The following is a 14,623-nucleotide window of genomic DNA, read 5'->3' as shown; positions in this document are numbered from 1 at the left end:
AGATTGTGAGGTGTTGAAACTGTCTGGCTTATTATTGGATTAACTTAATAAAAAAAAACAACTAGAACATGGACCCTTCATCTGGAAAATTGTCCAACACAAAATGGAAAAAGCCAAAGAAAATAAAGTGTTCTCATTAATTTATTGCGGCAGTCTTTCCTGTCCAGGAAATTTTGAATTTTTTTGAATGCATTTTATGGATGGGGGTTTTGCTGGCGCGACCAGGGAGTAATTTGATGAAATCTGCTCCGCCAGGACGCTGTAGTACAGTGTCTTGTTTCCGTTCCCCGCGACCTTATCACGTTATCAGCAGTCACTTTTTTTGGGACCCGCTTGCCTTTGTCAGGCATCTCATCCCAGTGATTGCGTTCCCCACCATTCTGGGTAATTGTTGTGTTCAGGACGGTATGCATTGTCACCGCCGCTATTTATGGACAGGGCTGTGTGGTGTATGTGTCGTAGCTTTCTCTCTCTATGTCTCTCTCCCTCTCTCTCTCTCCCTTTCTACCTGTCTATTTCTCTTGTATGCCTTATACATCTGTGAGGTTAAAGTTGTGACATACTTTCTCTAAGAGATGACAGGAACTGCCATCTCCCGAGTCATCCTGCTTCTGAGTCTTATCTCTCATGACACCATACCAATTGCTGATGGAATTTTTTTCTCTCTCTCTTTATTTTTTTGACTCCATACCTAGTTTTGGTGGATTTTTTTTCCCTTTCTCATTTTTCTTTATAGTCTTCTTATTTGCGCTGTTCTTTTTCTTTTCTGTTTGAACTCTCAACATTATCTTAGAATAAGAACATCATTGGGAATACTTGACTCAGATAAAGGCAATGTTTATATAGTTCTTGTCTCCTCTTTTGGTCACATATTTCCATACTATATTTTACCCATCTCTTAGATTTTCTCTCTGTTTGTCCCTTCCTATCTCCCGATGTCTGTTTTTGTCTCTCCCATTCTCATTTCTCACATCCAAATTGGTCACAGAAAAAAAGAAATGATTTGAGAAGACATTTGTCTGTACTTCTCAGCTCTCTCAAGGCCATGTAAAGCACTTGGGGTAATTAAATGTGTCTTAGCGAGTTTGCATGAGGAGCTCACAGTACGTTGGCTGCAGCCTGAATCACTCAAGCGACAACTTTCTTTTCCCGTTGTTTGTGTCATTTGGATGTATTAAGTGGAGGAACCTGTGAACTGTCAGGCTTTTCAACATTCAGGTATTCAATGATATAGCATGCCTGAAAATCAATAGAGAGGTGATAATGATGTTTGATTGTAATGTAGGGAAAAAAAAACATTCAAAGGCACCTACTAAACTCTTGGAATGTTTAAACTTGTAACAGGAGACTTTGCCCAAGGAGAAAATGCAAATCATTGAAAATTAGAACAAATCAAGGCAAATTACTCTGATGTTGTTATCTATTACTTTTATTCAGTACCCTTGTAGTAAGAAACATTACAATGCAATAATTTCATTTGTACATCACTGTTGCCAACAATAAGTTGTTTCTTAGTGCTTTTCATCAATAACAAAAGAAAAATAATGATATTATGGTTGATTACATTTTTGAACAAAAAGTAGAATTTTGAGATTATTGTGGAAACTTCCAGAGAACGAGATAGACAAATGAATCTTAAAAAATGAAGCAACATGTATGAAAAAATGGTCTGTTTTTTTGTACATTCTTCTCCATATCTGCCCCAGTTTCAATGAAAGTTTTAGTAATCTGAACCCACTGTTTCACTGCATTAAGGAAGTGAATGTTTTTGTTTTGAGCAGATAGCTTTCTTTCTTTTTTTATAGAAAGGAAAATGTTTAAAGATACCTCATTTTGTTAAACCATAATGTTCAAACTGCTGTATTTGCTCCCCAGTATTTATAAATAGCGTTGATCACTGTAGAGTGTACCATGCTTCATACATTTGATTCCATCATAAACATTGAGGAAATTACAAGACACTTGACAATAGGTTTGAAATGCCTAGCTATCTCGCTTATCAAAGGGTGATGTACCAGAAATACATCAGCATTTTGGGCTGAAAATGGCCAGATATTAGCTTAAGGGAAGACAGGACAATTCTCCAGGGTGTAAGTGCTGTGTAGACAATGACCACTCCTAATGCGCCAAAAGTCAGGTCAGCTGACCGTCCCAGCCCCAAATGGACTTCGTAAAGTGGTTCTCTTCATTGAGGTTTCGTTTTCACGACACAGAAACGTGCATGGCTGTCACCCTCCATCAACTCACCGCATTGCCCGTTAAGTGCCACTTACACTTGACTGCTGGAAGGAGTGAAGACATTTGTCTCTTTAGCCTACCATTTATTGGAATGGATGATGTCTGGCTTCCTGCATATTGATGGTGCATATGTGCTTGGAGGAGTTACAAACTGCCATATTCATGAAAGTATTGCGTTGCCCAGTAAAAGCTAAAATTGTTTCTGACGTGTTTGTTTGTTTGTATTTTGTCGTTTGGTTTTTTTTTTCCCCACAATGATAACATCTGTTTACCACTTAATCCTGCAAGCCCGACCAAAGTTGTCATAAAATTTTGTCAAGAATGTTGTCTGGTGGGTTGAGGTAAAAATTTTGTCAAGAATGTTGTCTGGTGGGTTGAGGTAAAAATTTGTCAAGAATATTGTCTGGTGGGTTGAGGAAAATGATCTCAAAAGTTTGCATGGCAGTTTGATGTGTCGTGCACTGCTCAAAGTTACGTGGCACTTTTTTTGGTCTTGTGTGAGATGAAATGAATCATATGAGTCTCGGTATTATAATTTTAGTTCCGCTTACAATTATTCTTCCCATGCAGCGTGATAAGAGCACCAAATATCATCAGGCTGATATGGAAGAGAAAAAAAAATTGAAATACAGTCAGAAAGAAAGAGAGTAGAAGAATTATCTCATATTGAAACCCCATGCCATGTCTTTATCATGTACTGCAAGATAGAATGCACTGTACCTTTGCTGAAAATACCATTATAGCAAGAACAGGGATATGCAAACCCTGTATGACAGTATCTGCTGATTTTCATTCCACTACTATCAACACTATTTGAATACATACTTCATGTAGCTGTGGTTACTGAAAGATATCTGTTAGAAAGATACTTGGAAGATATATGTTTCTTAGGAGTAAAGTGATATTACCAGACCTAAAGTTTTTATGCCTCCGCCACGTAGTGGTGCCGGAGGCATTATGTTTTCGGGTTGTCCGTCCGTCCGTCCGTACGTCCGTACGTCCGTACATACGTCCGTACGTACGTCCGTCCGCTTTCGTTTACGCGATAACTTGAGTAATATTTACTGGAATTTTACCAAACTTGGTCCAAGTATGAAGTATGATGGGGCAATGATTTGATTAGATTTTAGGTGAAATCGGCTAAAGGTCAAAGGTCAAGGTCAAATCATGAAATTTATCCGTTTACGCGATAACTCAAGACTGTATGGAGCAAATTTCACCAAACTTCGTTGGAGGATGATGTATGATGGGACAATTATTTGATTAGTTTTTCAGTGAAATCGGACAGAGGTCAAAGGTCAAAGATCAAGGTCAAATCCTAAAATTTATCTGTTTACGTGATAACTCAAAACTGGATGAAGCAGCTTTCACCAAACTTGGTCCAAATATGATGTATGATGGGACAATTAGTTGAGTAGATTTTAGTGACATTGACAAGAGGTCAAAGGTCAAAAGGTCAAGGTCAAATGCTAAAAATGTTGCTATTTCCCCCATATCTATGCAATGCCTGCAGTTATTTTCTTGAAACTTAGTGTAGACATGTACTACTGCATAAAGATTCTCCAGAGAGAGTTTCATGTCATAAGGTCAAAGGTCAAAAGGTCAAAGGTTAGGTGAAAATGTTGCAATATCACTTTTCTCACAAATGGTTCAATGTATCTTCATTGAACTTGGTACATGCATGTACTGACTGGCAGGGATTATCTAGGGAATTTAGGGGTCATGGGTCAATAGTCAGGGGTCAAAGGTCAAGGTCAACTTCTCAAAATGTTACTATTTCCCTCATATACGCCTGTACTAGTATATGCAATGATTGCATTATTAGTTTTAAAATTTAGTATATGTACATGTATTACTTAATGGAGATTCTCTTGGAAATTTCCAGCCAGAAGGTCAAAGGTCAAAGGTTAGGTTTAAATGAAAAATATATATATATTTTGTACTGGTAATTACACTCTTTCTTCATATTTTGAAAATTATACTCAATGCATAAACTTATAATAAGGTCGGTCAGAAGTCAAGTAAAAATTTCCAATTCCCCAAATATGTGTACCTGCACTCTTTAATAGACAATTATAGCAAACCCAGTTCGTGGAAAGTGAACATTCAAGATATTTCTGATAAACCTGTTATTTCGATATTTTGCCAGTTATGTGAAACTGTCATCACACATTGTGAAGACATTGTACTATACACCTATTGGGAGAATCATGCATTATGGCGGAGGCATCAGTCGCCGTAGCGACATTTCTAGTTTCTCATATAGATTTGTATGGTAATGTTATATGTGATGAAAGGTTTTGATATACAAATGCTCTTTATTGATATAATCATTCAGATTTTGATAGGAAGTTGTAAATGCATCAAATATTGAAAGTATTTTCTATAAGAGTTGCTCTGACTCCTGGAATATCAAAAGCTCATATATCATTCTGTTTGCTCTCTTTTTCATCCTGTTTGGACATTCCTTTGCAAGTATTGTAAAAGGACCAGCATGCAAACACTTTTTGAGATATTAAGCATTGTACTTTAATACTCAAAAAGCATGGAATTTTATACTAGCCTAGTTCACTTTAAAATGGCCCCTATGCCAAAAAATTAATCAAAAGTTTGTACCCTCAACCTTGCAGGGCATGTGAGAAATGCTGGTATTAAAGAGAGATTCTTGGAATAAAAGATGATAAAATAGATGCACTCAACTAGTTGTTAATCAACACTGGGGGGGGGGGGGGGGGGGGGGAGACAGGGAGAAAAACTTCCTACCAAGGCAAAATAGCTCTAGATGGGCTGACAGAAGTAAGAGAGAAGTAAGATGGGTTGACCCAATTAATCCCCAGACTACCTTCAGAAGAGGAAACATTTGGAACGTCGCTTCCAATTGACCCATTTCTGCAGCCCAATAAAGGGGACCCCTCCGGCATCCATTCCAGTTACTTCAAAGGACCAGGGCGCTGAGAGCTGTGTGTGGGACTGAGAGGTTCACTGCACACAAAGATTTGATGAATCTGTAAGCATACCCATCAACACACATGCACATACATGCACACATACACAAACACACACAAACAGTCAGGTGCACATCAACATGCAAACACACACACACGCAAAAAGAGCTACATAACAAAGCCTCTATACAAGCCCCATTCAAAACATCTGACTGCTTATGTTGTATGTACCTTATGTGCATTACAGGCATATTAAATCACCCCCCCCCCCCCCACACACACGCACACACGCAGACAAGTTCAGGCATCAATCATGCCCTGTAATGTTATTATCCCCTTTTCATGGCTTTTTCGTTGAAAGGTGATAGATGACATTTGGTATTTATTCCATGACGTCAGACTGAAAGATGTAAACTCACCACCTCCCCCCCCCCCCCCCAAAAAAAAAAAAAAAAAAAAAATGGGGGAAAAAAATGAATCCATCCACCTCGCCAGCTCCTATAACAGGTCAATGCATTTTCTGAGTGGCCCACAGATTGTGTATCAGATTTACACAAAGACAGGATTGACTTCCCGGAGCCCCTCTCTCTCTCACCCATCCTGGCTTGTTGATTCCAGAGCCATGAGCCCCAGGGGCAATATTTCCTCTCACACATCTCTGTGATTTTTACATTACAGTCTGTTTGACATTCCTGTCGTGGCGCTACCTGAGCACTCATCTCCACCTTCAGCCGTGGGGCAAATGAAAATTGGATTCCGGCAAGCTGCACCGAGAGAGTGCACAGTTACACGCCGGCTGACTGGCAAATTTTTGCCAGGATTTTGTTTTTTCAAAGTAACTTCCACTGCCTCCCCCCACCCCACCCCCACCCCATATCCATTATATTTTATTGCAATGAATCCATTCAAAGGTGATAGAAATTGTATACAAATGAAGCTGAAAGAAACATTGTTACAGAGTGTTCCATCAAAAAATGCTCATGAGTTTGTCTCATGTCAGGACTTAGATGTGATCATGTTTGTTCAATTACTGACTGACATTTGACAAGTCCATACATTTTTTATTGGAGGGAGGGGATACTGTATACACCATATATTTAGTGAGTCTAATTTTTTCATGAATTGGGACTTCCCAACAATTTTGCGAGTGGTTAAATTTGCGACTGTGTTGTACAGTACTGAACGGAGAAATATACGTGCACATCACATTCATGTCGGGGATCAGAGTTGATATTTTCGCATGTTTTTTAAATTTGCGAAAAGCACCCAAAATAAGAACCTCACCAATTATGTGGCGTATACCGTCGCAATGGATTCACGATCTACAGTAAATGCCACAAATCTTTGTGTGTCTGGAAGAACGACCAATGATGGAAATAGAATTTTCTTCTGTATATTAATCATTATATAGCATTTTTTTTTTAATCTGTACAAACTAACTGAATGCCTTGAAGGATTCTGGAAGTGTTACATTTCTTCTTTATTTTCATTTCCAAGCTAAAAAGCAATTGAGAACTGTGCTCTCATGAGAGATCGAACAGATGCGATGAATGTGATTAAATTGAATTTTGAATCATATCACAATGTTTGTTATGATATTCTGTATCTCAATTCAACTTCCGGTTCTGTATTAATGTGCTTGGAGATGTCCACAATATTAAAGCCCCTTGCTAACATTTGCAGAAAAAATAGCTTTAGTGCTTTAAATAGTTCTAAAATGTGAGTTAGGGATAAAAGTAACTAACATGAAAATGTTGATCAGTATAATTAGTGAAAAGTACTGTTGAATATGATACAAAATATAAACAATTAGTTTTATTAAAAACCATTTCTAGAATAAACTGTCACCATGACAGTCTATTTCGAAAATTAGCAGTCAGTGGCATTAAGCACTATATTTTAAATGACATTAATAATCATTAGTGCTGTTATTTTTGCTAATATTTTTTTATCATTATTATCAATAACTCACATCTTAGCTGCCTAAACTGCTGGTGATGTAGCTCAGGGAGAACATGTGATATACATGTGTCCTTACAAAAGAATGGTATGACATTTGCTTGCCACTAAGATGAGAATATTGAATGTATGACACATGTCAGGGAACACCTGTTGTCATGCAAGACATATAAGGATTATGTCACAATGCATTCACAGTGATCTAGTTTTCAGCATCCCACAACTCTGGATGTAATTCACATTAAAATCACCATGGTATCAAATAGCGTAGTAATTTGTGGGCACCATTCTGATTGGCGAAATACCATCGATGGTGTAAGATACCACAGTAATTTGGTACAGGTCTCATTCACAAAATACCATGATATTTCTGGTGTGCATTGCGCATGCACATTTCTCCAACAGAAAAGGCGCAAAGTGTATCAGGTCACATAAGAATTATATACGGCTGTGCAATCAGTGGTATTTTGTGACATGAATCACACTCAAATCTCCTATAGATGCAATTTCGTATGAAGTTTGAACTACCACCCTAAATACAACAGTATTTGATGGGTTTCTTGAGTTGTATTTGCGTTCACATTATAAAATACCATGCGAAATGCTGTGGTATTTCACCGTCACTTTACATGCACCTTCTATGAGCTGTGAGTAATATGAATTAATAAAGTTTAATGGCGGCAGTGGTGTGTTGGCATGAATTCATCCAGTATATCTTCCTAGGTTCGCACACATATCTCAGCAGTGCCATTTGAATGTGGTTGTTTTGGAGGGTTTAATGGCCATGAGTAGACTCCATTCGTGTGTCCTTTAAATGTCAAACAATGATAAAATACTATGTATCATGAAATTTAATATTTTTGATCTCTTCATTCCCCTTTCTATTGCTCCCTAATTGTGGTGGTCTATGTCGTCAAATACAAAGTTTCTCCATTACATGAAAACAATTTGCGTCAATGATGCTGGCTGGCATTTCGATGCAATTGATTTGATCTCATTCTGAAATGGTGCTATAATACAAATCACCAGGTTTCAGCCCACATCCATTTCATGGCCCAGTAAACATCCAGGACTGTAGTTCACCTGTTCCCACAGCCCATGTGGACAAAAATGCTTAATTAAGTGCCTGTTGAGGGAGGAGAGAATTGGAATGATGAAGCCTCATTGTGGAATGTTATTAACCTTTCCTGGAGTGCTGTTTAATGAGAGCTTCCAGGCTGGGCCATAGAATGGTTCTTTTTTATTAGGAGGGTTATTGGCCAGGAGATTGGGGGGGGGGGGGGGGGGAGGGGGAGGATTATGGACAGAATGTTGATGTAATGATGATACAGCTCCAATCAATTTTGATCTGTTTTTCTGTGTCTGTGTTGAGAGTCTGTAACAAATTAGCCGAATGTTTTCCCTGACTTGATACTAATGGATTCATTGACCGAAGACAAAATGAATTTTCTTTGCTCTGTCTCTTCCTCTCCCTCTCTCTCTCCCCCTCTCTCTCCCTCTTTCTCTCCTATTTCACTCTCTTCGGTTTCTTTGCCAAGGGAGGAGGTTATGTTTTCGTTACCGTTGGTTTGTGTGTTCGTTTGTTAGTTAGTTAGTTAGTTTGTCCGTGTGCAAAATAACTCAAAACGTAGTGAACAGATTGGGATGAAACTTGCAGGAGAGGTTGAAAATGACACAAGTAACAAACGATTAACTTTTGGTAGTGATCCGAGAATTTTTGAGGAATTTATGAAGGAGTTTTGATATTTTGGCAGGTAGGGTCAATGAACTTGGGAGCTCAGGCTGCGCGTATTTGAGGTTTGCTTGCGCGCACTAAAGTGCGTGCTCTAGTTTCTGCTAGGGCGAGGCGCACCGTGCAGCTGAGGGTTTATGACGTAACAAAGGCTTCTATATTGGGAAATCAGGCGACTTTCAGCACAATGCTATATAAAATATGTATGGGTGGAAATCACCGATATCTCTATGGAAGAACAAGATCAGTGGTGGAAATGAGGTGCATGCTTGGCGGAGGTCTGCGCTCTCAGAGTGCTTTTTCTACTTGGAATATTTTATAGCAAATACCACAAGATATAAACTTGCAGCATTTTGCTTGTTTGTCCGCAAGCAAGAAACCACAATGCCACAAAATCTCGTGGTACTTTTGACAGAGACTCTGCTTGCAGGCAGGACCTGTGAGGTGGCTTCCATTTGCTTCAGCTTTCTATAGATGCAGTCTATTAGAGCCAGTGGGTGTCGCATCAGTAAGGCTTGCAAGAGTTTGTTCCGTCAGATTCGCACTCACAAAATTTAAGAGTTTTGTGCTTCTTAGGTTTTTGGTGGGGGAGGGGGCAGTGAGTTGGCATCCACATTGAGAGAAATCCAAGTACAAGATTTGGCAAAGTCTAAACTCTCTATAGTTTTGAGTGTGAGTGGCCCCTATATTCTCTCTTTCTTCTCTTTCCAAAGTTTTTCTGTCTAAACCTCTGTCTATCTGTGCTCACTTATTTTATCCTCATTTCATTTTTTTCTGACCTTGCCTCATGTTCTTTCCTCCCCACTCTGAAACACAGTGAATTTTATCCTACCTTTACCAAAAAAAAAAGCAAACAAACAAACAAACATACTAGCAAAATTGTGCTCTTGCATGGAAAATTCATTTTTGAACTAATCAACATCTGTATATTTTAGGTATACTTTTTTTTTTTGCTTTCTTGTTTGCTCTTTCAATGGAAAAAAAAAAGTGAATGCTTTCCCACATGCAGAAAAACAACGAAATATGCAGCAATGAGATTTTTGAATGGTGAGAGTGTGAACTGTTTGAAGGCTTCAGCAAAACTCATATGCAAGTGAATCCCCAGAAGAGAATGAGGATTGTTTTTCCCGTTCTCATCGTTGATATTGGCATTGATGGAAATGTCTGGGCGAAAATGTGAAAATCACCTGACAAATAGTTTATCCCCGTGGTGATGGTATCGGAGACGCCCAGCGATATCTCCTCCCGTCTTCCATCTAGTTGTCGAAGCCCCTTTCACACTTTCACGGATCGCATACAGGATCATCTCGCATCAAAATCCGGGTTGATCCACATTCTGAACTGGGCGTCTGCATGGACAAGCATATGGAGCCAACACTGATTTTAAGAAGGACTATGGAGGCTACTGAGTCCTTTTGCAGTCCTGACACGAAGGTGTAAAATGTCTACTGGGATATCCCCAGAATGTTGACAGGTGTCTTATAGTTCAGAAATTCACTGGACCTATACCTGTTGTCTTCTTGCACTTCAGACATAACTGATATAAGGTGATGATGATGATGAACAACATTTATATAGCATCATTTAGGACATTCAAAGGCTTCCAGCTCCAACAATATGTCACCTGTTATTCACAAAGTTGCTGGAAAAGATAATCCTGCATTTCAGATTTGAAGGTATCAAGGTTGTTACAATTTTTAAGTTGGATTGGTAGCGAGGTCATTTGATGTGGAGCACCTGAAGAGAAGGCTCTATTTCCATATGTTTCCGGACGGGTACTGGGCGCATGAAGGATCGGTCTGCACAACATTGTCGGGAACTCCGATTTGTGCAGATACATGTACCTTAGGGAGTAGTTATGACAAGCCTTTCTTCAACTCTTTTCTCAAGTGTGGGCTTCAATGACTGAGATGTTGTTACTGTAGGTGATTCATTGCCTTCATTTGACTCACTGGAGATTGGTTCAGGGGTGGATCCTTTCTTTGTATAGTACTCTTTGACTTCTGCCGCATCTCGTCAAAAACATCTTGGCAAGTTTGTTGTCTTGAAAATGATAGATGAAGTATGTTCATTGATGTCCCTTGCATGGCAACTTGCGCAATGGTTATTCATTTGTATTGGCAAAGTGCACAAAATTTCAAACCCAGATGACACTGGTGTTAATACCGACCTTGTGGTGTCTTCACGAAGTGTCCAGGTTGTATTTGGAGGCTACATGGTGGTACATGGTGCCTATAAGGAAGAGCACAGATGGTGTTTCATCGTTGAACTTTGGGGTGGCAAGCTGAATTTTTCCAGGGATATGTCAGTGTGCCAAGAATCACATCAGATTCCTCCCAGATGTCTATACAATAATGAAGAAGACATAATCCCGGAGCGATGATCCAAGGTGAATTGTGACGAGATCCGTGAAAGTGTAAAAGGGGCTTAAGGGAGGTTTATGGTTTCACAGCTCAACTTATCTGTTTCAGGATGCACAAAAAGTAGGACACATTTGCCTTCACATGATTGTCATATATGTTGTCATGTATGACTATGTTAGAAAAAAAAAATGTCTGGGAAATTGCATTGCTGTGAGATGAATGTATTATGACATTGCTTTGGAGTATTCAAGTCATAGATGTTAGTAGGAGAGATGTAATAACACACTCAGCAATGTGCTCAGGAGATGAGGCAATCAGTGATTTCCTGTTGTGCATGTAGATTAAGTTATGAAATGGATCCAATGTTTTTTCATGTCATGTTGCACATTTTAGAAAATTGAGGAATATTGTGAAAGAAAAAAAGACAATACAATTGTAAGTGTATATGTGTGAACTCTGAGAGAAGTAGTGTGCAGTGTAAAGGGTACTGGAGTAATGATGTCATTGTGCTTTGATAAGACGTAGGATGATGATTTTGTAATCCTGCTGGAGTATCACACCACCATCGTAGACAAACTTATGTATTTACAAGAAAATATGTTTTAAAAGAGAACTGTTTGACAGATAGACACTCTTAAGATACGCTGACTAAGTAACTGATAAACACACACATACACACATGCACAATGTTAACCCATTGAGAGCGATGTGATTTAGCTACAACATGCATTTCCCATAGACACCTACCCTAGTACACTCAGGACTCGTCCTCAATGGGTTAATTAGGAGTATAGACAACTGTTCCATGATTCCTGTAGGATTGTGTCCTTATCTGGTCTATTGACAGACGCCTGGTAATAAATCTTTTGTCTCCCTATCCTTAACAAAAATTCACTCTAGTCTATTTCCTTTGTTTCATCGCCCACATTATTGGTGTAACTCTCCTACTTGAGTGGAAGTTCTCACTGATCTTGTAAAGCACAAGTCATTGAGGAAGGCTCCACCCCTGAAAGTGGCAATGAATGGCTGTGAGAAGCCATGATGGTAGCAGTCATCCATCCATTAGCTTGGGGGGTTGAAAGGGATGATGAGGGGTAAGTCTGGCAATCAACACTCCTGTGTGGATCCCCTCGTCTCTCGCCTTCCCTTTCACACACCTTCTCTTTCCTTTACCCCTCTATCTCTCTCTCTCTATCTCTCTAGATTTATCATCCTCTCTCTTTTTCCTCCATTCTGTACAATGCTATACTTCTGCTCGCCTGTGATAGGCTTTGCAGCATAGTCAAATGCATCCCACGATTCATCATCGGCTTAAGTGATTGCTGCCCTCGAGGGCCAGGAAGAAGAATGTTACAGGCACAGTTCGAAACCACCCGATCACTCCTGCCGCGCAGCCTCAAATTTCTACTCTGTACGAACACTTAAAGCGCGACAAAGGAAAGGAAGAAGAATCGTATGTAGGTCAAAGGGTGATCGTACATGATGGAAATTGGCGTCTTTTTTTATTCACAAGTAGGATAGCATTTGTGAATTGCGGAGATTTTCAGGGGCTCCCATGGTACGGGGTGAGGGAATGTAGTGCATCAGGATTTGGCCCAATGACTTGACATAACTTCAGCACTGCAGCGTGGCGTCAGTATGTCTTTCAGCAGATTTGGGCTTGATGACTTACCTCAACTCTCATAGCATCATTGTCAACATTCCAGTTGAATGATTGTCCTTGTTTTCATCAGCACTTAAAATGCTGAGTGTGTACGCCTTGCCATCTCAGCTGTAATTATGCACCTTATACTGAATACAATCACGGTTCACATAACACTGAACACACTTGTTTGTATATGTTTTCAACGGTATATATAGATATATACAATGATAGCCTATATATTCACTCATATGAGTACCAATTTTATTCCATCTTTAATCTTTACAAACAGAAACAACTGTATTGATTTTTTTAAATCATATCACATGTGTTCCTAGTAAAATTTCTTGGATTTTAAAGTGACAAATTAATCTTATAGTTCCCAGGGAGAGATGTCAGAATGAGTTCAGATGATATATATAATTTTCATAAGTAATGAAGACTTGGTAATGACATTTGTGTGTTCCTATGGAGCACAAATTCAGTATCCCAAAGTCTTAATCACACACTCTGTGCCTGATTCACATGACCTGTGAACTCGTCTACTGTGGCTTAACACACAATTCTGGTTTGTTTTTGGCTGTTTCCTAACTGCAGGAATTGGAAGTTGAAGGTTTGCAGTCCAGCAACGAGCAGCTTCAGTCCGACCTCAAACTGGCCTTCAAGCGCATCGCTGACCTCCAAAGTGCCCTGGAGGATGACATTGGTAGTGACAGTGAATGCAGGTGAGGATAACGTCATCTTTTTCATAAATCAGTTTGAATTTGCTCAGTTGATTGAAAAGAATAAAGAAAAGCTTTAAAAAAACTTTTAAAAATATGTTAAGTTTAAAAAACTGCTTAAAAAATGTCCCTATAATATCTGTGTCTTTTATTCATGCAACTATTTCCCTCACCAAGCTGTGATACACATCGTCTTTGCTATGTAGGACCTCCTACACTTAAATCTGAATTTAATTCCTTTCACAGTTTTTACTTTGTATAGTTATAACGTAAGTTAAGTAACCCTACCTGCATTTCCCCCAAGGCCCACTCTTGACAACAGCTGAGAAGTTTCCCAGGCCAAGCTTGCTTAATTGTTTCTTCTTGCAAAAAAAAAAAAAAAATTGTTGTAATTTTTTACAGCAGGGCATTTCAAGAGAAATCTGCATTCCAAATTTGTGAAGGATACAGGGGTTTGTTCTTTGTGTTCTGTAGAAAGTAGGCATAGGTAATTCCAACCTCGTTTACATTCAGACCCCAACTCTACCAGGCTCTACTGTCACGAAACGAAGAAAGACTTGACACCAATTCAAGCAGAGTGATAACTATGTGTGCATACCTGTCATTTGTATTATTTGCAGCGTGTCGGGCAGCGATAGTGGAGACAGTGATTCGGAGGGAGACTACGTGCCTCGCTACTCACAGTATTCGTCAAATCGCAGCAGTCGTCTCAGCAGCGCTAGCAGTGTGGACTCCTCGCGGTACCGTCGTTCGCGAGTCTACTCATCCACGTCAGAACGGTCTGAGGATGTCGTCAGGAGAGCGCGGTAAGGACATGCCATCTTTGTTTGTAGCTGTTTATATCTTCCTCTGTGTGCATAAAATCCTCCCCTTCCCGTCCCCTCTTCCAACTTCATTAGTCCTTGCAGTGGAACATGATTCTTAAGCTCTTTCTGTCCAATTACAGCAGATTTATAGCTCCATATACCTTCTTCCTTGTGGTATCATAATCACATGATCATACGCTTTTCGTGCCATTTATA

At 39.4% G+C, this 14,623-nt stretch overlaps 1 protein-coding gene across 1 annotated transcript in view; it reads left to right on the top strand.

The window, feature by feature from the left end:
• Positions 1-14,623, top strand: part of LOC139724736 (unconventional myosin-XVIIIa-like) — a 191,008-nt gene that overhangs the window by 157,872 nt on the left and 18,513 nt on the right. Inside the window, exons 36-37 of the mRNA XM_071635858.1 lie at positions 13,477-13,604; positions 14,222-14,407. Coding sequence (XP_071491959.1) covers positions 13,477-13,604; positions 14,222-14,407 — 314 coding nt within the window. The remainder of the gene's footprint in view (positions 1-13,476; positions 13,605-14,221; positions 14,408-14,623) is intronic.

Source organism: Diadema antillarum, unplaced genomic scaffold (genome assembly GCF_040938485.1).
Source record: "Diadema antillarum isolate AM-2024a unplaced genomic scaffold, OU_Dant_1.0 scf00000226, whole genome shotgun sequence".
Lineage (NCBI taxonomy): Eukaryota > Metazoa > Echinodermata > Echinoidea > Diadematoida > Diadematidae > Diadema > Diadema antillarum.
The sequence above is the reverse complement of the archived record's forward strand: the minus strand, read 5'-3'. Positions and strand labels throughout refer to the sequence as shown.